Here is a 26,486-nt window from a genome sequence, read left to right on the forward strand (position 1 = left end):
ACAGCAGACAGAGAACTGCGCCGCACTGTGATGATGAATTGATGATAATGCCGACGGGGATTTAGCCAAATACTCGTAATGTCTGCTCTCCCCAAACTCTTGCCAACTCGTTTTTATGGCTTTCGTTTCACGAACTTGGCTTTGAAAGAGTTAAGCGTTTATTTATTTACATACGTTTTTTGCTGTCCCTGCTGCCGTTGATGCTGATGTTGTTGTGGATTATTTTTTCTGCTGTCATTTTGTCTTTTTTTTTTCTTTGCTATTTTTTTTGTTGCTGGCCGGCGGGCAGAGTTTATGAAGTCTCAAGTGGCGAGTCTCCAACTCGTAGTTGTCCGCCAATGTGCTTCTTCTTAGTCCGTGCTTACAGCCAATTTCATGCAAAGCTGCGCTCGCCTAAAGCTGTCGTCCTTGATGGATGGCCTTTGATGAGAGGGCGGCCAATTTGATTTGCGCCGCATCCGCAAACTCAGTTGGCCGGGCCAACAAGCCAATTGGCGTATAGCCTGCAGCCCTAAAACTGTCGAATTTCGTTAGAGCAGCTGAACATGACTAGAACTCAAATAGATCAATGTGAATGCAAATCAACACTCAGTAGACTATTAAGCTAAGAGTTTAAAAACGATTCGATAGCGTTTGATGTTACTATTTTAAGACAGCAATCAATTTCATATTCATAGTCTCTTCAAGTTTTCTATCAACTGCATCAATTGTGCCATAATATTGCTTTTCTGTCTTTTTGGCATAGACATGCAACACAAAGGCAATCCACATGACGCATACGCCCCGCAGGTCGCAAGTGCTACAATCAACTTTATGCTTTTCGTGTCTGTCTAGACTTTAAGCCAATGCTGAAGAGGGTCTTGCAAGTCAACGTAACGGATATAAATTCAGAGAGATAACAGTGATAAATCTTTAGCATGGATTTGGCCAGTAAGCTAACAAGAAACTATCTTTTGATATGATGTACTGTGAATGCAGCCAGCAAAATTTAATATAACTTGAATGCAATCAGATAAAAAGCAAAAATAGTGAATTCTTAAAGACCAAGAAAATCAAGGCCTAAACCAATATTGATAGAAATTACAGCAGTTGTGTGTTGCCTTGAGTTGGACGAGTCATAAATAATAACAGCAGCTCAGTTTAGGCCGCCGAAAGCTGACAAGGAGAAGCAAGAAGGCCAAAAAAAGCCCAAAAAAATAAAAAAAAAAAAGAGGAAGCAGCAGCTGAAAAACCGGCGAATTTAGCAGCAGGCAAACTGGCAGCAAACTGGCAGCCAACTGGCAGCCAACGGGTGCGCATCCTGCTCCAGCTGATGCGCCTCCTTTGTACCAGGCTCGCATTTCCGTTTGTTATCGCGGCAATGTAAAAGCGTTTCCGCTTAATGCTCCTACACTACATCGTCGGCTACAAACGATATTCAACTTGAAGCTGGTCGGCATTACCAGATAAATTGAAAAAAGGATTCAATATGAACAGCTTGCCAATGTTGCTGCCGACTTCGACGTCGACGTCGACGTCGACGTCAACGCCTCTGTTGCTGCTGAGCGCTCAACTGATGATCATCAGCATCCTTAATGGTAAGTCAAATAAAAGATCAATTTTCAAATATTTATGAACGTGATTAAACGTGAACTGTTGCTGCATGTCCTGCATAAATGTCATACTATAAATGTGCACCTATCATATGAGCCGCGATTTATTTTCGTTTGCCAATTTATTTGCATAACTATTTACGAGCATTGCCAATGGCAACAGCAACATCAACAGCAACAGCAACAATTCAATAAATGCTACAATTTGCATCGACAACAGTCATAAATTTATCTTAAATGAACAAATATTTTCTTGCTGCCTTGCTATCCTGGCAAATAAAATGCGATATGGATATACAAAAAGCTTATCGATGCCACAAAAGGCTGCAGCAATGCTGACAATAACAACAACAACAGCAACAAAAAACAAAAAGGCAATAAATACATGGTTCAAATTTGACAATGCATTTCAATTTGTAACGCATTAAAGACAAAGTGCATACAGAATCAAAATCTGAATGCTCATACATAATATATGCTTATATATTCAGACAAACTCGCATGTATGTATACGTATATATGTATGTATTCTATGGATTTGAGGTCAAATGAAATGTACATCGATTTGGTATGTAATTTGAGCATTACGATTATTTTGCATTCTTCAGCACTGACTGCATTATGATTTGAATAACTTCGTATTCATTTCATGTTCCACTTGCTATGTGAATGTTTATTAATTAGGATTTGAGATTCAATTACTAGTCCATTAAGTATGTTGCTCTCTCTCTCTCTCTTTCTTTTATAATAAATGAGCTACAATTTCATTAATTATATATATTTTCTGCTATTTAATATTCCATTGTCATGATTACTTATCAATAAGCCCTCGCATTACACTACACTTGCTCAGATAAATTTATATAAATATAAATATGTGTGCACATTTATTCACATTGTCTACAAACAATTTACAACAGTTGTAAGAATTATTTAATTGAACTCTTTATTGCATTGAATATCCAATTTTATATTCATACCATTTTTTAACCCGTTCTTTCTGTGTTTGTACTTGTGTTATGTACAAATGGGAATATCATATTTTGATTTCTCTCCGTTCGCTTTGTGAGCACCATAAAAATATGTCAAATGCAAATTATACGCATAAATATAAATAAATACATGAATCAACATATAAATATGTCACATAATATGATATGTGGTTTGCTTGCCTCATGCCACACATTGATGCCACTTTGCCACAGAGTCTCATGCCGACATCTTCTTCGTACAAAAGTCAATTTGCTTTCGCTGTCGCCCAAAAGTCGCAAGTGTCATAAACATGACCAAAGTGGCATGAGGTCGTCGGGTAAATAAAAAACTCAAAGCCATTTCTGAGCGCACTTGCGGCAAATGCAAAATAATTGCATATTTATATGGGCAATCGGAGCTGCTTCATCGCGATGGCGAGAAATCCATGAAAATAAATCTGCACTGACGCGTCGTTTAATGATGCCCCAAATGCGCAAATAAATGGCACGATTGAAGTCAGTTCTGCATCAAATAAAACTGTATTTCAATTAAATATAGCCGCACATGTGCAGTCTTATTTATATATTTTCTGATTGAAAATGTGATTGAGTCAAAATAATAAATCAGTTTAATAGAAAATTCAAAGTTATGACTTCTTAAATGTGTAGGTTTGTGAGCTATTCACTATAATAATAGGAAATATACACAATTAAATCATGGAAAAAAATAAATAAATTCGAAATAGTACGACAAACTGCTTTTTGTTCTTAAAGATGTCAACTTTAAATAAATTAATGTTAATATTAAATATTTAACCTATTTTAGATGAAAGCTGCACTCTGCGAGTCATTTTTGTTCCATTTTTGCTTAGTTTTGATCAATTTTAGAATTATAAAAACATAAAACATTTCGGATAGGAGTTGCTAAATATATTTTCTAATTAATGGATCACAATATATTTGAAAGTACAACACAACAAACGGAAATAAAATGTTAGCTAATGTTGTATCTGAATATTCTAAAGAAACTATCTTTAATTTAGTATTTGATAAAAGAGAGTTGAAATTGCCTTTTGCACCTTCTGTTAAATGAGTTAATTTATGCTTAATAATGTGAACAGGGAGTTTTAATTATTACCTTTAATTGCGAAGTGATTGTCGTCTGTTGTGATAAGAAACTAAATCGATTGCCCCCATTGCTAAACAAAAGAACAAAGAAACTTTAAGTTCATTATATATGGATATGAATATGATTGTTAGTTAGAGAGCGAATGACAAAGGGGGGATAGCAGGGAGGAAAAGCAAGAAAGCAAAGGAAATCAACTTAAAATCAGTCAAGAGCATGAATGGCAGCGTTTTATCTTTGCTTTTGGCTTTGTTCTCTGCTGCGGAAAAGGAAGCGCGTTGATAATAATAATGCCAACACTTGGCTTTTGTTTTAGTCACCGCAGCAGCAGCAACAACAACAACAATGACAACAGCAGTGACAACAACAAAAACATGACACTTTAATAGCATAAATGCGGCACTAAACAAAACCAAAATCAACGAAAGCGAGAACGGCAAGGGGAAGGGGAAGCTTAAGAGGAAGAGAAACTGGTATAGGAAAGGGAATGGGAATGGGTGAGAGCAGGGGGAGCAGGGGGAGCACAGACAGCGCCAGCTGTCATAATGAAACAGTCAAGGACAATGGCGGCCAGCGGAAATACAAAGTGTACGTGTTCCGCGCAGGCCTTGCAGACCTCACTCCAACCGCAGTTCCAGTGTACCCCAGTCACCCCCTGGAGCACCCTCCTAGCACCCTATCGACCCCAACCGCCAGCTGCCCTGAAGCTGTCGCACCGACGCGATAAAAGCGACAAACGAAATGTTGTCTGACAGGGACGGCCATTTATAAGAGCATCAGTTACAATAATATAGAGCGCGAAGTGGGCGTGGCGGAGCGGGGCGGGGCGTAGCTGGAACGACAACAATAGCCAGGCCATTGTCATAAATTAAAAATGAGGAAGTATATGAAATTTAACAAAAACAAACGGCCCGCGGAACAGCAGCAGGCCAAACCAACAGCCAGCAACGGAAGTACAAAAAGCGTTGATAAATAAATTTCTAAAAAAAATATAAAAAAAAATAATAATAATAATAAATAAATAACGTGCATAAAGTATGAAAATAACAAAAAGCGGCGCACAAAATGTAAAGCACATGGCATAAGTCCGATTTTTGACTTGGTCTAAGCCCACGCACTAGACCCTAAAGTCAAGCAGCGTAGCTGAAAACAAAAAAATAAGAAAAATAAATGAAAATAAGAGCAAAATAAGGTCAGTCATGAGTCGTCTTTGAAACGTTGTTCCACCTTTTTTATAAAAAAAATGATATTATTATTTCAACCTTAACATTATTATTAATTTCATTTTTTATTAAATAAATATTAAGAGTTATTTTTAAAATATAAAAAAAAATTTCTATAATAAAACTATTTAATGAAAGTTTAAACGTACATGCCAAAAATAAGTAAAGATTCTAAATATATTTATTTTAAAAATTTCATGGTATTTATTTTGGTAAATGTATTTTTTAATATGAATCAACATAAGTTAAATACTAAAAAGAAAATATTTTATGACTATTTATTTATTTTTCCAAATATTATTAGTATTTTTGGCATGGGCATTCAGCTTAGATTTTTTATTTTTATAATAAAAATTGAATAGTAGAAAATCATAAGTGGAAACTTCAAGTTTCATTATTATTTCAAATGTTTTTTAAGCTTTGAAATAAATTCAACAAATAATTTTAAAGGCCTAGGTCAAGTCACTTAATTTCTTCTCATTCTCTGCCTCTCACTCTATTCATCTGTCCTGTCCGCTCTGTCTATAATTGAAGAGTTAAAGCTGATTTGGAAAATCGCTAAAAATGTTGCCTTCTTTCAGGCGCTCGACCAGTTTCTGAATGAATTCAACGCGTGCCGCAAATTTCTTGCTCTCGCGTATGTGAGATATGTGCTTTAGTGTCGCTCTAGCAGCTACTTTACCACCACAACCACAATGTCTGCTATGTATGACCGACATGCCACTGCAGTCACAACGGAAATCCACTCCCAAGGTCGTGTCCCTTGCCACAGACGTGGGCAGCTCGTCTTGTCTCGTCTATAAATAAGAGTGCGAGTATGTCCAAGGCGCAACGACTTTGATGGAATTTATAATATACCATACAACAGACAAAAGAAAAATGAAACAAGAAAAAACTAGTAACTCGAGTTTGCTAACGATAAAATACCCTTTCGGAAAGCAATGAAAATCGATCATGATTTACTTTATTTCTCTATAATATTTCAACTTTTACAACTGAATTTGATCGAGATATTGCAGTGCTTAATTTAATTTATAAAACATATTTTCTATAAGGCTTCAAAAAGAATATGATAAATGAAAATTTAGATTTAAATTATTTCAAAACAAATTAAACCGATAATACTTGCAGCGAATATAGAGTATTAACAACAATGCCAAATTTCGGTTATTGTCAATGACAGATCTTGTTTGCCCAGCAAACTGCACTGAGCTGTGATATTTTCCAGCATTTTCCTTTATTTTCTATACACAGTATCTCATATTATTATTTTTAAGCTGATTTGCTCGCATGGCACGTTTCATTTTTAGTTTAGCTCCGTGTAGATTTTTGTCCGAGCTCTAACTCTCTCTCTCTTTCTCTCTCTCTCTCTGTTTTTTTGCGTCATCTTTGGCATTATTTTTGGCTTTGGGCATTTGTTTAAATTAAAGATTATGCACAAGTTAAAAAACTGTGGCAAGCGACCCAAACAAAATGTCAATTTAAAATTTAAATATGTGCACAGGATTGAAATCCGTGTCCACGTGGCGCTTGATGAGTTTATTGTGTGACGTCACAAAGGAAATTGTTTAACTTAGTCTTAGGTTAAGCAGCTGACGCAGCCTTTGCTTCATGTCGTGTAAACAAGCAATGTGCCTATTCTTGCCACAGGATGTGGCAAGACGAAGCACGAAGCACAAAACACAAACAATTACAAATGAAAATATTCGTAATAATAAGCCATTTAGCACTTACTTTTGTCCGCCGCTGCCTTTTATATAATTTATATTGTTAATTCTTCTAGTTGCTGCCTGGCAACCCTCCCCCCCAGCCACTTCAAAACCCCTCGTCCTCCACACAGGACCGCCGCACATCAGCGGCTCTCATAAAAGCTTCATAAACATTTTACAGCTTGCAGTCGTTGCAGGAAACTGCGCCAGGGCCATAATTGCTGCCAGCCATTTTCCAGTTTAGCCAGCTAGAAAGCCAACTAGCAAAAGTGGTGGCAATACAACATGGCCCGGACAAAGTGCGTCTGTGGGGGAGTAGAGAGTGCCTTTATAACATTGCCCAAATGTCCCTTTGCAAAAACCAACTTTTATACGACTAATACTTGCACATAAAGTGCATGTGGATGTATACTTTTGTCAGCTAAAATATTTAAATCAAATTACTGCTCACTGGACTATCGTATAGAATTGAATAAATTTAGGTTTTTAATTACAATTACCTTTAAAATTATTTTATTATTATTTATTATAATTATTTTAAGCAAAGAATAACCTTCAATCAGAGCAGTGGTGTCCAAAAGTGGGTTATGATATATTTTATAGCCTTTATAATCATTAGGATACATCGATTTAAAAAAAAAAAAAAAAAAAAAATTTACCCCATATTCGTAGTTTACGGTAAATTCTAAGATGTTTTTACCAAGAAACCATAGTTCTAAAACCAATTTCTAGTCCCCGCTTTATGAGTTGAAAAATTTTAGTTTTTAGTTCTTGAAGAACGAAAATTATGTTTTAAGGACAATTTTTCATTGTATTTGAAAGATCTGTTCCTAAGACGAGTTTTGGTACCAATCTGTTCGGACTAAAAATACTAAAAATATGGAAATAATTCATGATAAAAAAAAAAAAAAAAAAAAAAAACACGTTTTTCAACTCCAATCTCGTTGATTTTAGAACTATGGTTTCTTGGTGAAAGCATCTTAGGATTGACCGTAGATTACGAATATGGGGTACCATAAATACCATACATTTTTTTTTTTTTTGCCCATACAAATCGATGCACTCTATTAATCATACATTTTGAAATCACTGAATCAGAGTTAACTTATTTAAACTTTGCTTTATTGAGTACAGAATATTATTTTATATTTTAGCAATTGTTTCTATATTATTTCTATATTGGAATCTTATTATTATTAAAATGTACAGAATATTATTTTATATTTTCACAATTGTTACTATATTCATTGGTATTTTATTATTATAAAAATTTACAATTCTTTTGAATTTTGTTTTGAATCCAAATATCTGATTATTCGTTATAACAAGCCTAGTTAAAGCCAAATTAAGGCTACATTGTTCACCTGAATGTAGCCTGAGGTGTAAATTACAAATGTGAGGGGCGCATAATGAATGAAGCAGTCGGTCGACTGGCAAAACGGATGGCTAAATGAAATGAAATCGCAGTGAAAATGCTTTCATTAGGCACACCAAGGCGTGGACAAAAGTTTTCGGAATGGCGGCGGCGGCGCGACAAACTGCGGCCAAGTTGATTAGAAAGCGGTGGCAGCGCCGCCGTTTGGGACTACCCCTACTGCAATCCGGCAGGCAGAGGGCCTAATGAGAAACTTGAAAATTTACGGTCAACGAGTTGTCAAAGTTCCGGCACCGGGGCATAGTTTTAGCTTGCCAAGTCAAACAATTAAGCGCTGCTATGTTCCAATGAATTCCAGTTTAAATAAATAATTCCCAACGAAATTAAGCAATGGACGACAGGAGAATTGAAGCCGTTGACGTAATCTCAGTGTCCACAGCAGCAGGCTTGAAGGTGGCGCCAGGGGGCGGGTACAGGGGATCGACAATGTAATGTGCGCACACGGAAGCGGCAAAAAGAAAAAAAAAAAGGCAAAAAGTAAAAAGCCAAAAAGCCAAAAAAGCGATAGCTGAAGTAATGACAGGAAGAGTCGTTAAAAGAGCACTGTAAAAGTAAAAGAAAAAGCCAAATGCATGCATTAATATTGATAAGAAGCCGGTGAAAAGAAGAGGCCGAAATCACTAACAAAATGTTCATTAGCGCTGATCGGAAACGGAAACGAACGTGGCCCAAATGACCACACAGATACGAGGATTCCACTATTCGAGTATTCGAGTATTTACCAAGTCCAGGACTCGATGTGGCACCCTAAATGCTTGCAACTTTACGCGTCGTGTGGCAGACGGAAGTCGCACGTCAGATTTGCATGTCACATGAAACATGAAATGCTACGCTGCAGACTCATTAATAATTTAATGAGAGCAAATGGAATCTGCTGCAAATGCGAGTAGTTGACAGCTAAAAGTTAAAGTGCAATCAAATGTTGCTTCAAATTAAGGACACACCGTTAGATAAACCAACCACAAAAGCTTTTAAGTCCAGTCCAGCATAGTCCAGTTGACCTCTGTCCAAGTAAATCGAAAATAAAATAAAATAGACTGACAAAAGTTAATGCGAGTGCCACAATCAAGTGAAGCAATCCATTAGAGATGGGCATATGGGAATAATCCATTTAAGTTGCAAAATATGGCGAAAAACTGGGTCAGAAAACTAACTGGAAATGAACCAAACACTAAATAACCTTAAGAGAATAAAACTATATTTGTTTTATTTTATATTTTAATCAGGGACTGTAGTTTTATTATAGAAAGTATAACATAATAATTAATTTTGATTTTTATTATTTTACTTATAATTATTGTTGTGCAATAAATTAAACTCAGGAAATAATCATTATTTTTGATATAAAAAAAATTAAACTCGCATAATAATGAATATTTATTCAAGAAATATAATTTTTTGAACAAAAAGAGTGAAATTTCTTGAATTTATGATACAAGTCTTATATGCAGAAACCAGGCACTGTAATCATTATAAGTTTTATTATGAAAATTGCAACAAATTTAAGAAATAATCATTATTTGATGACTTTTATTGTTTTGCTCAAAAATAATCATTATTTTATGATTAAACTAAAAAAAATTATAAATTTGAAGATCATGTTGACATTGCATAGATAAGCCTTAAAGAAAAATTTTGATATATATTCTAGTATTTCACAGTAGTTTAATGTTACAAAAAGTTTTTTTTTTTTTTTTTTTTAAACAAAAAAAAATTGTTATTTACCATCACTGATTTAAATTATTTCTTGTTGCAATTACTGTTAGATTCTTTTTGTATCATATATGATGTCCATTATTGTATTCATGTAAACTAATTATATATCAATTACAATTTTTACTACAACCCAAAGAATGTATTTTAATGTCGCGTAGTAGCTCATGAAATAATTGCCAAAACGTGATTTCGATGTGTGTCCTTGTTTTGGTTAGCACGTGTCCATCTCTAGCTGACACAGCGTGGGTCAACTAGTGTGTATGTGTGTGTGTGTGTGTGTGTGAGTGTGTGTTACATTTTGGCGACCCAACTTGATGCTATCATCAATTGTCAAATAACCAACTGTGTGAGATTTGTGCACCAGCTGTGGCCAAAACTCGACTCATAGCCATAGTCGGAGCTCAAGCGTTGAAGCATTCATGGCATTGCAAATCAACGCAGACACACACACATACAGACACACAGAAAGAGACAGAGAGTCAGAGAGTGAGAGAGTGAGACTGGCAGACAAACATATGCATATGGTATACTCAGAGAACAACTCACTTTGTGGGCTATTTGTTTTGGTCATACGCTCATTTGGCTTTGGTCAGAAAAATCGAATGCGAAATGAAATGAAAAGCAAAAAAAAAAAAAACCAAAAAAAGGCCAAAGATTTCGCAAAACGTATCCTTGGACGGGACGAATCGGAAAGTGCGCAAAAATCAAGCGAAAAACAAATAAGCGATTCGAGGCAAGCAAACGAATGGAGAGTGGAGGATGCGGAGGATGCTGTAGAAAGGAACCGCAAATGTACAACCAAATCCTTGCCCAAGGTTGGAACTGACCCTTTTGAAAGTTGTTGCTGTTGCTGCTGTTGATGCCAAAAACCGAGCGCCAAGCATCGAGCTGAGCAATCGTAAATCTTCTTATGTGCAGCAGCATTTTAACGATAATTTGCTTTATTGGAGCAGTTTAGATTTGGAGCGAACCGCTCACAGACTTTGTTCACACAATTCAAACGACAACTAGAGTGAGATTTACACGTGTGTGTGTGTGCATGAGTGTGTGTGTGTGTCTGGTTGTGTCAGTATGTTTGTGTTTGCTTACTAGTTTTTGGCAATGACCGACCGACCGACCGACCATTTGCCTTTTGAATGTTTCAACGTTTCCGTTTAAATGGTTTTTATAGCAAATTTATGTAGAGGAAAAACACTTCTTAGGTTGACCGAAAGACCAAACGCAGCAATTCGCATCCATAAAAATGGTTCACAAACACATGTGACCAAAAAACCGTTTAGTCTAGAGTCTAGACCTGTGTCCAGCTAACAGTCTCCTCACCTCTCTTCCCCTTCGTTCCCACTCTGCTGAGGTGTGAACAAAGATTTGCCACTTTTGCTGGTCATTTGGCTTCGCTTGCCCACATGCCTCAATATGTAGTACCATGAATAATGACCCTACAAATTGCTACCTGCCTCAACCTTATCTGCCACTTGCCTCGCCTCGCCTTGCAGCAGTCACTGCAACTGGACTTGTGTGTTCTGTTGTCCCCATCGTACCAAGCTAACATACTAAAACATGCTTTCATGCAATTACTTAGCCATTTAACAGTTGACAATCAATTGGCATATGGTTCACACAGGTTAATACATCTATTAATTAGGCATACATATGACAATAAAACAATGTTCAACAATACAATATTCAACGCTAAAGCAAAGCACGATTTGTAAAATTTATATTGCTACCAGATATTAGAGGTATTATTATTTTTCATTTAATTATACAATATTAGTAACACATAATAAAAAGTTTAAAGGCGAATTCATAGATAAGTTTGCTTATCAGTAAAATATACAAATATCCTGCTGCATATATTAATAATAATTCATTTATTTTTGCCAGTAAAATAATAAGTCTTTCATTTAATTTGTGCTTCAGCTTGTAAAATCTTAGACAAATCGTTTTTAAAAGCCTGCTGTTGGTTATTAAATTTTTGCTGAAATATCAGGAAATTGCTTTTGGCTTTAATAGCCCCAAATTGCTTGGCATAGCCTCACTTAATTAAAATATTTTTCTTATTTATTTCGCATGCACAGAGAGGAAATATGAAAAATTACAATAAAATAGCCAACAACAGGATACCAGAAGCAAGAAAATAAATCTGTTAATAAATACGCGTGAGCTTCCACGCTGCGCATTTAAAGGTCATTATTCAAATTAATAAATTAATTGCAATTTTAAATTATGCCCAAAGTGAAAGGCAACATTGAAAGCTGAATAATGACATTGCGTATACGCACGGTTGTAACACTAATGGATCGCTGATTTAAAAAGTGAACCATGGCAGGCATTAAGCATTTGATATAATAAGATTGGTTGGTGAAATAAGCCCTGTAATTTGCTTAAATATTCAACAAACACTTAATGAATTACTATATATGTATATATCCTGCTCAGTCACAAGCGCCAACAGACAAACTGAGACGTTGCAGACATTTCTTTTATAATAAAGAAATTTCCTTATTTACGTGCCACACATAAAGCCCTTACTCTGTTATGCGTGTGTGTGGGTGTGTGTGAGAGAGAGAGCTGCATCACTTTTTTTTTCATATTTTGCGCTGCACATTTTCCGCTTGTTGCTGCATTTTCCCATTTTTCTCAGTGTCGGTTGTGGACGGCAGCGCTGTAGGCCTTTGAATTATGTTAAGCTTTGTGCCAGTAGTACTTATAATCACACACACACACACCGACACACCGACACACACACACACACTGACATACTTGTCGTGCCTTGAGGCTGGCTGGCAAGTGACATTTGCCGGCATAAAAGTCAACAACTGTTTGTTGTTGCTGTTGTTGCTGTTGTTGCAACTGTGGCTTTGACTGTCAACAATGCTAAGGTGACGGGTTGAGTTTCTGCCGCTAACTTAAATGCTGAGGGCCACTTACAAGTTATTCACATGCACCTGTTACTCATACGACCCGTTGCCCAGTTGGCTCATAATTATTTCTGTAAGGCTGCCACATAAAGTGGCAAATTATTTGCATTAATTTTTATGCCACACAGCTGTCGACGAGTCGTCGCGACGATTCAACACAATCCACAACACATGACAAAGGCATTTGCTAAATTTCTGCTTGATTGGCATCGGATGGAGTATAATTATATTCAGTTATAAGCTGCCATTGCCACGGCACTTGAGCGCCAACTTTGCGCATAAAAATAACAGTTATCGTAATAATAATAATAATAATAATAATAATAATAGGAATATCAAGAACATTATTTGACTATAGTTGGGCGCGCCACATAAAAACCAACTGTTAATGCTGCCATTTTCATATCGTCAATGCATAGACAAAATACCACAAAAAGGAATACGCATAAATAACTTGTTTAAAGCTTTTGTTGCTCGTCTGCAACATAACTGGTCATAAACTGCAAATCAGGCAAATGTTAATGACCCCAAATAACCGTAAAATATTTAACCCAACGAACTTTAACGAGGCAACTGTCGCAAATTGATTCATAAACAATTAGTTGCTCATCAAAATTGACAATTATAAAAATGGCAAACACGAATTAAGCTAAAAGACTGAAGCTGATTGAATATTGTATAAAAATTAACTACTCGTAATTTTAAGATTTTTTTAACAGAGTTCAGAGTCCACATTTTGGTTGAGCGCCAAATTTATGTTAACTACTTTTGGGAGAGTTTTCTACTTTTCCTTAACTGCCAGATGATCGAAAAAGTTGTGATTAAATTAATAAAGCGGATAAATTTAAGAATAATGTAGCTTTAAGTCGTTGTCTGGGTTTATCTATTTTATGCATATCAATAATAACCTGCAGCTCATCCACGCGCCAATTGAAATATGATTTATGTGGCCAACAGCATTTGAGCCAATTCGATGATTTTGTCTTCCATTTACACCCTCTTTTCACTCTCTGTCTCTGTTTGTTCTGTTGCTGGTAAAGCTGTCGAAAGTTGCAAGTGTTGCCAGGGTGATTTACTTGCGTCTAAACGAAATCGAATGCCGTCTTAATAGCCCCCGGACAGACAACTCGCATAATTTTACACGCAGTCCGGCAAATGGACAGACGGACAGAAGAGACACAGCATTGCCAGGGTATTTTTTGGAAGCATAAACATAGTCGTTGTCGTTTCTTATTAGCAGTCATGGAATTTGAAATTCTAATGCCAGTCGACAAATCGGTAAAGTTTCGTTGGCCTTTGCCCTTCTGTCATGGCTCAGTTGGCGTTTGCTTTCTTTTGGTCATAAATTTAAATTTGATTTTTATATTGCATTTTGATATGTGAGTCAACACTTTAAGCCACTTTGAATTCCCCGCATAGAACGGCAAAAGTTTTCTCGTTTCTGTTTCCCATACAGTTGACAAGCTAAAAACCATATAATATGAGTTCACTTAAGCGCCAAATGCGAATTCTAATAACATTTACGAAAAGTTTCACTAGGACAGTAAAAATGTGTTTATATTTGTAACATCATTAATAATTTTTTATGACTTTTATGCACAATAAAAACAAAGGATTTTCTAAAATTCTGGCGCTTGTAAACTAACGTTTTTAAGTAATTAAATAAAGTCCATAATGCATTTCCTCTTTTAAAACACCATAAAAAAGTGGATATGATTGTAAAAATATATAAGAAAATTTTTTATTGTTTATATTTCATAATTTTAAAACCCTTTGACGTACAATTTTACTAAAAACTAGAACTAACATTTTTAAGTAATTAAATAAAGTCTATAATGCATTTCCTCTTTTAAAAATCCATAAAAAAAAGATGATATATTTGTAAAAATATATAAGAACATTTTTTATTGTTTATATTTTATAATTTTCAAACCCTTTGACCGTACAATTTTACTAAAAACTAGAACTAACATTTTTAAGTAATTAAATAAAGTCCATAATGCATTTCCTCTTTTAAAAATCCATAAAAAAGTGGATATGATTGTAAATATAAATAAGAACATATTTTATTTTTAATATTTTAAAATTTTAAAACCCTTTGACCTAAAACTTTACTAAAAACTAGAACAAGTTTAAACATTTAGTAAAGAAAACTACTCTATATGTCTTTAAATGTTATTAGGTTTACCTTTAGTTCTGAAATTTGATTATAATCTAGAATTGCGGTTGATTTACGTATGCCAAAAAGTTTTAATAGAAATGAAATGTATTTAAGGATACATAAGAATATTTCGAGGGGGATTTTTTGGGCATAAAGTGAGTCAGCCAAGACGCCAAACTTTTTCATTACGCAATTTTTGTGCTTTGCTTATGTCATGTTCATAGTGTTCATTGTAGTGCACACACACACACACACACACACACACACATTCATATATAGACGCACTTTTTATCAGAATCACACATACACAGATACAAGTATGTGGGTGTGAGTATATTTGGATATATGTATATACGGCTTTGCTTAAAAACTTTTCTAATTCCATTAACGTAACGCACATGCGAGAAACTGGCTGAAGGTCCTTTTTTTTTTTTTTTGGCTGCTGCCACATTTTGTTGCCGGCTAAAGTTTCGGGCCGCAGTTGCCACATGCACTGGCCGAAAGCAGCAGGAATCTGCGTGACTTCTCAAATTGACTGGAGCTAACTTTAAAATAAATAAATGCCCAGCCAACTTAGAGTCGGCCTTGATGCTGGTCCTGGTCCAGGTCCTGGTCCTAGATCTGAGTTTTGGTCAGCTTTAATGAGCTGTAGTTGTGTACAGATTTCCATAGCTCGTCATCCGCAGGCCAGTTTCATGGTTGAGCAGAGTCCTCGCTTCAAATTGTTAATGAAATGAAATTTAAATGTTGTATCATTTTGATTTTGATTTTTATTTTGTATTTCTATTTCTATTTGGATTTCCCTGTCAGGACAGCCTATGCTAATGCTTTCGATTGCTATGGTGAGTTCTTTTTCATTTTCGTTTTCATTTTCATTTACTTTTGTAGTTGTTGTTGTTGCTTGCGTTGTTGGGGCCGTTGTAATTTGGTTTAATTTCAGTTAATAATTATTTTCACATTTTCGGCATTGCTTGCGGTTGGCGTTGCCTTGGCACAGGGATCACAGTTAATTAGTTTGTAATTATTATAAATTGAGGATGAATGCTTGTGGCAAGTTTAATTGGATATTTGATGTTTTTAAATTACGCAAAAATGAGCGTGAAATATTAGCGCGAGCGGCGCATACTTTGTGGCATGTGGCATGCGGCATGTAGCATGTAGCTGAGCATAAATCCGGCACAAAGCCAGCTAGGCAGTTAGTCATGTTGCAAGTAAATTAATTTTTAATGCCCTCACAATGTCACACAGCTTCATATTTATGTGGCAAGCGTGGCAAGCATTGAGCTCCTGTGGCCAACTGCCTCACATCTATATCCCACTCTCTCTCTCTGTCTCTCGTTCTCTTTACATGTGTGTCTCTTTCTCTCCACTTGCTCTGTTGCATGCTCGTGTCGTTGACCGCTGCGCTTTGTCACACGTGCCACGCCCACAACCACGCCCCTGCATACACAACAATTAATCATAATCTCATGTAGCTTCCAGGCAGTTCTTGGGCCACGTACTACTTCCAAAGCTACCAGAGCACTTTTTCACAAGACTCCACAATAAATTTTACATTATGCAACTGCGACTTGAGCAGCCATAAGTTCGAATCAAGGATGTGCCTCCTTACTCTCACTCCTCTCACTCCATCCTCCCTCAATTTCACTAAAATATGCTTCACTTTTGCAACTATTGTTATTGTATCGTATATTCGCATCGTGACACGTACTTTTGTAATAATTTAAGTTGAAATATGCCTTTAACGGCATACATACACATTGCCGCAAAAGGACACACACCTTGAACTCGTCCTTTTATCCACATAACAACTGCAAACCGATTAGAGCTGATAAAACAATTGAAAGTGCCATCAAATGGAAACTTTGTACTTGCAATCGCATCAGCTTATATAGCAGAGAGTACGAGTTCTATAATTGATTTGATTAGGAGAATAATAGCATCGAAGCTATCAGATTCGGTTGTATTTAAGAAAAGCTTACTTGACAGCTCTATTATTAATTTTCATGTTTTATATCAAACGTATCTATAGTGTTTTTTTTTTTATTTTTAAAAATACTTACTCTTCAGTTGCATATTGACTCAATACGGACTCAAAACAATATTTGTGAGCTGATTCAAATATATTTAAATGCGATTTAATTTAAACTTTTCTAGTATTAATGCAACATTATGTAATTATACCCGTTACTTAAAAAATAAGTAAAAGGGAATATTGTGTTTGTTGAATTGTATGTAACAGGGAGAAGGATTCTTGATCAGCATCAACAGCCGAGTCGATGTAGTCATGTGTGTCTGTCCGTCTGTCCGTCCGTCTGTCTGTCCGTCTGTCCGTCTGTGTAAGCGCCTAGATCTCAGAGACTATAAGAGATAGAGATACCAAATTTGGCACACAGATTTCTATAGACCCCACGCAGGTCAAGTTTGCTTTGCATTTTTGACACGCCCCCATCCGCCTCCGTATATCGCGAAAAACCACCACACCCACAGTTTATAAGATAATAAAGTTTTTATGGTAAATAACGTTATAATCTCACTTAACCTCAGTAATATTGGACGAGTAGAACGGGAGTAATAGCTTATCTAAGTTTTAAATAATGTTATTATTTCAATATAATCACCTAAAAGTATGCAATAGTTTTTATTTGATAGTAATTTCTTTAAAGTACTTTTACGGGTATTCTATGGCCGGGATCTTGATTATAACCTTTCCCACTTGTTTTTTTATTTGATTCAAGATTTTATAGCTGGAGCTATTTACTACAGGTTTGCAAATTTTGGCAACTTTTAACCAATTTTATCATTAAAGTAAATTAAATGAGGTGAATATACGTGTATACTCACTTTCATATAGTCTATATAATCTTTCATTTAAAATTTCCGTTCAGTATATTATTCTCTAAATGAGCGTAAACTGCACTTACTTTAGACAAAGTTTCTTGGGGCTAACTGATAATAATAGTTCAAGTTGCATAAGCCAAGTACATTGTGCCATTCTTCTTCGGCTAAAACAACAGACATTTATCTGTCTTTTGTGTTGGCAACTTTAACCCTTAGCCTTTGTATTATTGGCAATAATATACATACTTGCCTCCAACTGTAACTGTAAATGTGAGTGCTACCATGTGCAGTTAGACAACTCAAGGACGCCCGCAACCCGCAACCCGCAACCCGCAACTCGCACTTCTCATATCCAGTTACCCGTTTTCCGTTTCCCGCTTCCCGCTTCCCGTTGCCCAGATGAGTGCGTGCTCCGTCTCGACCAGGACCACAGCAATGTTCTGGCATTGCGGGCTTCTTTTGTTGTTCTCGTTGGGGGTCAAAATTGATTCTATTGGCTTTGTTGTGATAAGGTCAAAAGTTAATGTAAATTTTGTGGCTGGCAGAACTGATACAGTTTCCAAGGGGAGGGGAAGGTTTTTCAAATTAAAAGTTGCAAGTTTTCGATGTGGCATGGTGGCAAACAGTGATAAAAGTTTAACTTTGATATAGTGTAGACTACTGGGATGTCTTAAACGTTGGGTCACCAACGTTGCTTTACAGTCAAATGAAATTAATTTACTATAAGACTAAACATTATTTATTAAATCTACATTTATTTATTGGGTCAAAACGGTGCATTTCCATTTCACAATTCGATGTTGTAAACTCAATTAAACCACTAATTTAATGATATTTAAAGACTACATATATATTATACAAACCAAAAGTCTGATGTGGTTTCATTCTCCATTATCCCATGCCAAGAATTTTATTCCCAACTCCATTCCTCTCCCCATTCCCATCCCCATAAAAAGCACTGCCTGGCTGACTACTGAGCAGGGCAAAGTTTGTGCGTAACATGAAAAACTTCGATAAATTCACAGTTGAAACAATTACCATGAATTTTATCAAAAATGATACGCGCTGCTCGTATCCGACCATGCAGCAACAATATTTTTTAATGCACTTTGGGGGAAACTGAAACGCGTGGCAGAACAGAACCAAAACAAAAAAAAGAAACGTACGGAAAAGAATAGGAAAAAATAAAACGTATAAAAAGCAAACCGACAGTGGCAGACGCTCTAAGAACTAAGTAGATAAGAATCGAAGCGGGGCAAGTATGAAGGAAATGCCAACAGCATTCCGTCTGCTGACAGATAGACCAAGAGACCAGGACTAGCACCAGGACCATGAACAGGACCAACAACAGGACCAAGACCAGGAACAGGAGCAGGAGCATGTTGCCTGCGAGCTGTCGGTTCTCCTGCTGCTCCTGCTAAAATGTAAGCGAAAAATTGCTTGAGAAAACTTTCTCAACTTTTCAGCTAATATTTGACTTTTGCAAAATACGGAGACGATGTGGAAAAACAACGCAGCAACATAGCATTGAGTGAATATAATATATACCACACATACACATACATTTATACCATAAATATATATATATTTTCTTTTCTTAAACATTATGCGTGACATTTGCGTTGATGTGAAAAAAATAAAATAAAATAAAATAAAACAAGTGGAAAAAGCTATAGTCGCGATCCCGACCATATGATACCCGTTACTTATTTCAATATGTATAAAAGTACTTTAAAGAAATTATTACATAGTAAAAATTACTGCATACTTTTAGGCGATTGTATTGAAATAATAACTTTATTAATAGCTTTGGTTAGCTATTACTCTCGTTTAACTTGTCCGATCTTGCTGCGTTTAAGTGAGGTTATAGATAATATTAAATGACAACGTTAATTACACTAAAAACAGTATTATCCTTAAAACTGTAGGTATGATGGTTTTTCGCGATTTGCGGGGGCGTGTTAAAAATTAAAAAAAAAAAAAAATTAAGTTGCTCCAAGGCATTTGGAGTCTGTAATTGAAAGTTTGGTATCTATATCTATTATAGTTTCTGAGATTTTGGCGCTAACGCAGACGGACAGATGGACGGACAGACGGACAAACACACTTGGCTATATCGACTCGGAAGAATATATATACTTTAGGGGGTCGGAGATGCCTCCTTCTCCCTGTTGCATACATTCCAAAGAACACAATATACCCTTTTACTTATTTTTTAAGTAACGGGTATAATAAAAATATTCTCACAGACATGTGGAAAGCTGCTTTAAAAGCATAAGGATGTGTTGCACAGGCATGCTTCAGTATGTCATAGTATGTGTATGTGTGTGTGTGTGTGTGTGTGTGTGTGTGTGTGTGTGAATGTGTGCAACTTGCACCAAAAATAAGTAAATATGGCAAAACAGTTTGCTAAAGTAACGTTTATTGATTTCGTTGCAGCAAACTTTGGCCTAAACACATTTCTTTTCCGTTGATTTTGTCTTCAATTGAAATTTTAAATTGATATTTGCTTTAGCTCACTACAAGGCCAACTTTAATGGCCGTCAATTGCACTCGAGTCGTAGTCGTAGTCGTTGCTAACTTTTGTAGAGATTCGTTTAAAGTGAATATTTTGTTATTACTCGTACTAGGTTTAGTTCGCACTCGTAAGTGTCCAATGTTTTTCCTATTTTTCCCACACCACGAACTAAACTCAAATAGATTTTGAGTAGCTTTCAGTTTGCCTTAGCGTTAAATGAGAAAAGTTTCTCAAGTGCTTGTTGCACTTTTTCTCTCCCCGTTGTTGCCACTTATCCTTCCGTTTTTCCCCCGGCCAAACTCGCAGGTAAAGTATTCCGATAACTGGCCAAGGATTTCTGTTTTTCCTTGCCATTAATGATCTTTTGTTAACTGCTTAGCTTTGGTTTCCCAAGCGTTTAGTTTGCCATTTAAAGCGTGAGTTTCAATTTGGTTTTAGTTTGACCACAAAACTAAATTGCTTTTACTTTAAATTTAAAGGTTGCATTTATTTCCCAATCTTTTAATTTACACTGAAATTATTTGTATGCATCAAATAATTACTTTGAAAAACAATTTTGTTTTTTAATTTGAGTAATATCTTTGTCTCTCTCATGCTTACTCTCTTCATTCTGGCTTTTAAGCACTCTGCCTTAAGCTCGACAGAATTCCACTCACCTAAGAGCTAATAACTTCTGCAATTGGCACACTTTTCAAGCAGTTTGGTTAGAACTGTTTTTCTATTTTTTCTGGGGCACTGCAAACCCCATTTTACTAATTTTAGTTTGCAACTTTTGCTGTTGAAATCCACAATAAATAAAAACAAGCATCTGCCGGGACCATAGAAACAACAAAAACTGCAACAAGCTCAACAACGAAAACGTGTCCCGACGAGACGTGGGAAATCTAACAAAAGACACACCAAAAAAAAAAAAAAAAAAAAAAAAAAATAAGAGGAGAACTCGGTAAAATTAACAGCAAACAAAAAGGCAAACGAAGCTTGGATTCGCTTCTCCTGGGCCATAATACTCCACACGGTCGGGCATATTGTATTGAGAGTTTGTTTTAATTAAAAGAAAAAGGAAAAGAGAGAATGGAGAGTAGAGAACAGAGAACAGAGAATAAAAAAGGTTACTGGGCGTTGCCTATTCAAAAATTTCGCTACAACTTTTTGCTGGACAAATGCAAACGTTAAAATTTATAAAAATGATTTAAAAAAACTAAGTTGCAAGCCCTTCAACAATAGAAAACAATTATAAAATTAAAAAAAAAAAATGTAATAATAATAATAAAAGACGAAAATGAAGAGCAGTAAAGAGAAACAAAAAAATATGTATAAACAATGCATTTGCTGCATATCTGCGCATTGAGCTACGGTGTGTTCAAATATTGCGTATACGCCATGTAATAAATAAAACAAGCTGCGAATGGGCGATGCTGAGAAAACTGCTGCTGCTGGAGCTAGTAGCTAGCTGCCAGGGATGCTGTGATGTTCAGATGCTGGGATGCTGGTACTTGAGCCTTTTGCTGGCTTGGCACTGGCAAACAGTTTCCAACTCAATGACTTTATATCTACGACTCGAGCTACATTTGCCACAGATGCCTTGGATATCGAGCATCCGCACCGTTGCCCTCGCTGCTGTTCCCCACCACCAGCAGGAGTAGCAGGAGTAGCAGGAGCAGCAGGAGCAGCAGGAGCAGGAGCAGCATCATCATCAGCATTCAGCTTGCTGCTCGTTTGTGCCAGTTTGCTCGTTTACAGGCTTTTACCTGAAACTATTACCCACTTGCCGACTCAGTTGGTCGGTGTGTCTGTCGGTCTGTCTGTCGGTCTGTTTGTCAGTCAGTCTTGGCTGTGTATTATATGGCTAGGTTGCGGATGCGGATGCGGATGAGGATGCAGAGTCCTTATGCAATCAACTGTCGACTCGTTACAACTTTTCCTTGCAAATCTGTTAAGGTATAATATTTCGTAGAGCATCTGTAGCTAGTTGCTCATCTGATTACATATTTATCTACAATTTATACATAATTTTGCTGCAGTTTCCATCAGACACTGCAAAATACTTTAAGCACTTTAGCTTCCCATTAAGTTGCAGCAAAAGGGGATGAAGGTTTACCAATGTGCAACAACTGCGACCAGCAACCAGCAACATGGCATAGAAAAGCTCTGGCTCCAAAACAATCCATCAGCATAGCATTCACGTACATAGCACGAGTATATCCTCCCCTCAGAAAACTGTCAAAAACTTGTGATGAGAGCACAAATCTCACACGCACATATCTCTAACAACTTGGGTCCCTTCAAGTTTTGCACTTTAATTTTCGGGCAAAAGTTGCCAAAAAAAAAAAAAAAAAGCCAGCAAGACTAACAAAAACAATGATGAATTTGCTCAGAAAGCCACTAAAAATATTTACCCAAATACAAGTTCGAGTATGTGGCCCAAAAACAAAAATAAAAGTGCGTCCCAAACATGTATGGTATGATGAAATGTTGTTCATTTTTCTTACAATAACATGCAGAACTTAAGATGGGCGCTAGTGAAAGCATTGACAAGTCAGGCTATGAATTGCAGAAGTATAAATACGAATCACACATACCCTCGATTTTATTAATGTAAGAAAATTATGATTAAATTTTGAAATATTTCTAAAAAATATAAAAAACAATAAAAATGAAAATAAAAAAACAAACAACTGAAAAATAAATAAACCCAATAAATCAGCAAACAAAAACAAACAAACTAATCAATATAAACAAACGAAAACAAATAAATAAACAAATAAATAAAATAAACAAACAAATAAACAACAAATAAACAAATAAACAAACAAACAACAAACAAATAAATAAACAAATAAACAAATAAATAAACAAACAAACAAATTTTAAAACAAACAAACGAATAAACAAAATAAACAAACAACAAACAAACAAACAACAAATAAACAAAACAACAAACAAATAAACAAACAAAATAAAGAAACCAAATAAAAAAATAAACAAACAAACAAATTAAATAAACAAATAAACAACAAATAAACAAAACAAACAAACAAACAAATAAATTAAATAAATAAATCAAACAAAATAAACAAATAAACAAATAAACAAACAAATAAACAACAAAACAAACAAACAACAAACAAACAAACAAACAAATGCAACAAACAAACAAATAAACAAAACAAAATAAACAAACAAACAAAACAAATAAATAAACAAACAAACAAATAAACAACAAACAAAATAAACAAACAAACAAATAAATAAATAAATAAATAAATAAATAAATAAATAAATAAATAAATAAATAAATAAATAAATAAATAAATAAGTAAATAAATAAATAATATAAAATATTAATAAAAACATAAAAAATTAATTATCAAAAAAATTAAGAAATAAAGAGATAAATAAATAAAAATTGAATTGATGCAATACATTATCAAAAAAATAATATTTTTGTAAACTGATAGCTTAAGTAACATAAAAACTTAAAATAATAAGACCAACACAGCGTCCAAGAAAAAGTCTAAGCAGTTACTTGAACTATAATCTTAAGGCATTACATAACGCCTTGGTAGACCAAGTGAAGAAACAGGCAAAAGAGAGCCACATGTCAATGTCAATGGCGATGACAAAGAACAAATTACCAATGCAGAGAGTGGGAAGGAGTGGAGGAGGGTGTGGTGTGGTGTGGTGAGAAGAGGATGGGTGCTATGGGATACTGATACCTGGGTCAGATATACGAGTATTAGGTTAAAGTTAATATGGCAAGCACGTGAAGCACTTGGTGTTTTCAAATTTAAATACGAAATGCTCGTTGGGCTGCGTTTCTTTAATCGAAAATTCCGAGCATGCTGATGCTACTGTGCAAATTTAATGCACCGTTTGACAAGGACACACACACACACACACACACACAAACGCGAAGCTCAAATGGCGCCAAATTCCGTCCGGCAATCAAGTAAATTCAAAGCAATTTGCCCGCACTGTGAGTTTGGGCCATGGCTGTAAGAGTGTGTGTGTAACTGTAGACGGTTGGCTAAGGCCAAGCAAACGGCTCATTATTTTGCGCTTGAGAAGTTTCTGTCTCGTCACTAATTCATCATTGTTTCGGCACATTAAATGCTTGAACGTCAACGCATTCATTATCTTATGGCCAACAACTGACTGGGCTGACTGGCATTTGGCCAACTCATCGCCTGCTCACATGGTCGGCTCAGCTAACATATCTGTCAGCGGGCGTCGCCAAGGCAGCTCACATGCTTGAGTGATATTAACTGACCGACAATCAGTCAGCAAGTGGAGCCAAAAGAAAGCCAAGACAAAACGCACGACTTGGCTCAAAAGACCAAAGACCGTAGACCGGAGACTGGAGACTTAAGCCAGATTTGGGCTGAGTATGTTACATATTTGCAGCCCACAAATCACCTTGTCATTTTCCCACATATCCTTTTTAATTTCCTTCTTCATGTAGTTGACTTTGTAAGTGTGTGTGTGTGTGTGTCTGTGTGTGTGAGTGTGTCTGTGTGTGTATGCTTAGCATGTTAATTGCTTTCTAAGCTAATCGAATTTTTTGCTCGTCATTATGAGTAATGTGCATTGGCCTGGCTAACACATAAAGCAATTTGTCGACTAGTGGCAAATTGCGTTAAGCTTTCGAAGACTTAAATTTATCAATATTAAAGCCATGTTAATGCCTCTCAGCCACAACACAAAAATAAATACTTAATCGCTTATGTCATCCGTACTTAATTTGATATGTAAACAAAACAAAGTATTGTAAACAAATAACGCGAACAAATTTCATGTAGAAAATAAAAACAATAAAAAAGGTAAATACTTGTAAACACACATGTACATATTATAATAAACATTTATAAAATTTATCATTTAGCTCTTTCATTTGCATATTTGTTAATACGATTGCATTTGAATTCTTCTACGCAATTCGCATATATATGCAAAATCATAAATATATTGTACACTTGCGTTTTAATATTGTTGTTTAATCGTATTAAGTACATAATAAGTTCATAGTAATCAATATACATTTTTTTTTAGTCAAGGTATTTAAGTGAGAAATATATAAATCGATGCATTGGAATATGTCGATATGGGTTTTTTAATATAAAGAATTAAATAAATAATAATTGTCTGAGTACGATATTTTTTATCTGATATATCGACAGATAATAAATCTGTAGCTTGTTTAACTTTACAAGAGTATGTCATTTATTTTGCAATGTATTACATTTAATTATTATTTCAAAAACTTTCTGAACAAATTATAAGAAGGTCTAAATGGCAAGACGCTACCAGAAAAAGTTAAATTACTGTTCTAATTTATGAAGCACACACATAAGTTAATTTTTTGTTTGTCTGTTATTTGTTGTAATTAGTCTTCGTTCAAGCCGTTGGCCAGGACCATTAAATCCGACCCGGCAACGGAACTCGGACATAAACAAATAAAAAACTGTTGCTTCCGCTGTCTGTGTAACAGTCAACGTTGGAAAGAGTCAGCAACTGTGAAGGAGAAAGAGAGAGAGAGAAACAGTGTGGACCATGCTAATTATTTTGTCGGTGTGCAAAAGTTCATAGTTCAGATATAAAACATACAGCAACACGAATTACAACAATAATGACTGCAATACCACAACCACATTAGCACGCCCAGAGTCTGGTCATGCCCCCGCTCCCCATCCCTCCCTCTCTCCTCTGTTCAACACTCGCACTCATTTCAGTAATTTTTATTATCAGGCCAAGTAAAATAAACTTAATTAAAAGTCACGTTGGGCGCGAGGTTCGTGCTCTGATTCATTGCTTTATTCATTTGCGAAATGCTCGCTTAAATGCAAAATTAAATATGAAAAATGTGAAGATAAAAGCAGGCAGACTTTTTTGCAAGTGTGAAAAGTCGAGCCATGCAAATATTGTTGACCCTTAAACACGATCAAAGGCAACATTAAGGTCAAGGTAAAGGACAATTGTGAGTAAATAATGAGTATATAGAGAGAGTATATGAGATAATGAGAGAGTGAGAGAGTGATAAAAGCTAGACATATTATATTCAATATTTCAAGATAGATAATTTATCATACGATACTATCTTCAAATTTTACTTCTACTAAAGCGAGAAATACGATAATTTATATTCGTACAAATATTCTAATATGTATAAGCAGATTGATAATAGTCAGACATATTATATTTTATTTTTCCCGATAAGTATTTTACTATACAATCCTATCTTTAGACCCCGTACTTAAAAAATGTACAGGGGTCTAT

At 35.5% G+C, this 26,486-nt stretch overlaps 1 protein-coding gene across 1 annotated transcript in view; it reads left to right on the top strand.

Annotated features, from left to right (window-relative positions):
- The first annotated feature begins 1,435 nt into the window (after positions 1–1,435).
- Positions 1,436–26,486, top strand: part of LOC117790777 — a 37,562-nt gene continuing 12,511 nt past the window's right edge. Inside the window, exon 1 of the mRNA XM_034630332.1 lies at positions 1,436–1,577. Coding sequence (XP_034486223.1) covers positions 1,469–1,577 — 109 coding nt within the window. The 5' untranslated portion in view covers positions 1,436–1,468. The remainder of the gene's footprint in view (positions 1,578–26,486) is intronic.

The sequence above is a fragment of the Drosophila innubila genome (genome assembly GCF_004354385.1).
Source record: "Drosophila innubila isolate TH190305 chromosome 3R unlocalized genomic scaffold, UK_Dinn_1.0 2_E_3R, whole genome shotgun sequence".
Classification (NCBI taxonomy): Eukaryota; Metazoa; Arthropoda; class Insecta; order Diptera; family Drosophilidae; genus Drosophila; species Drosophila innubila.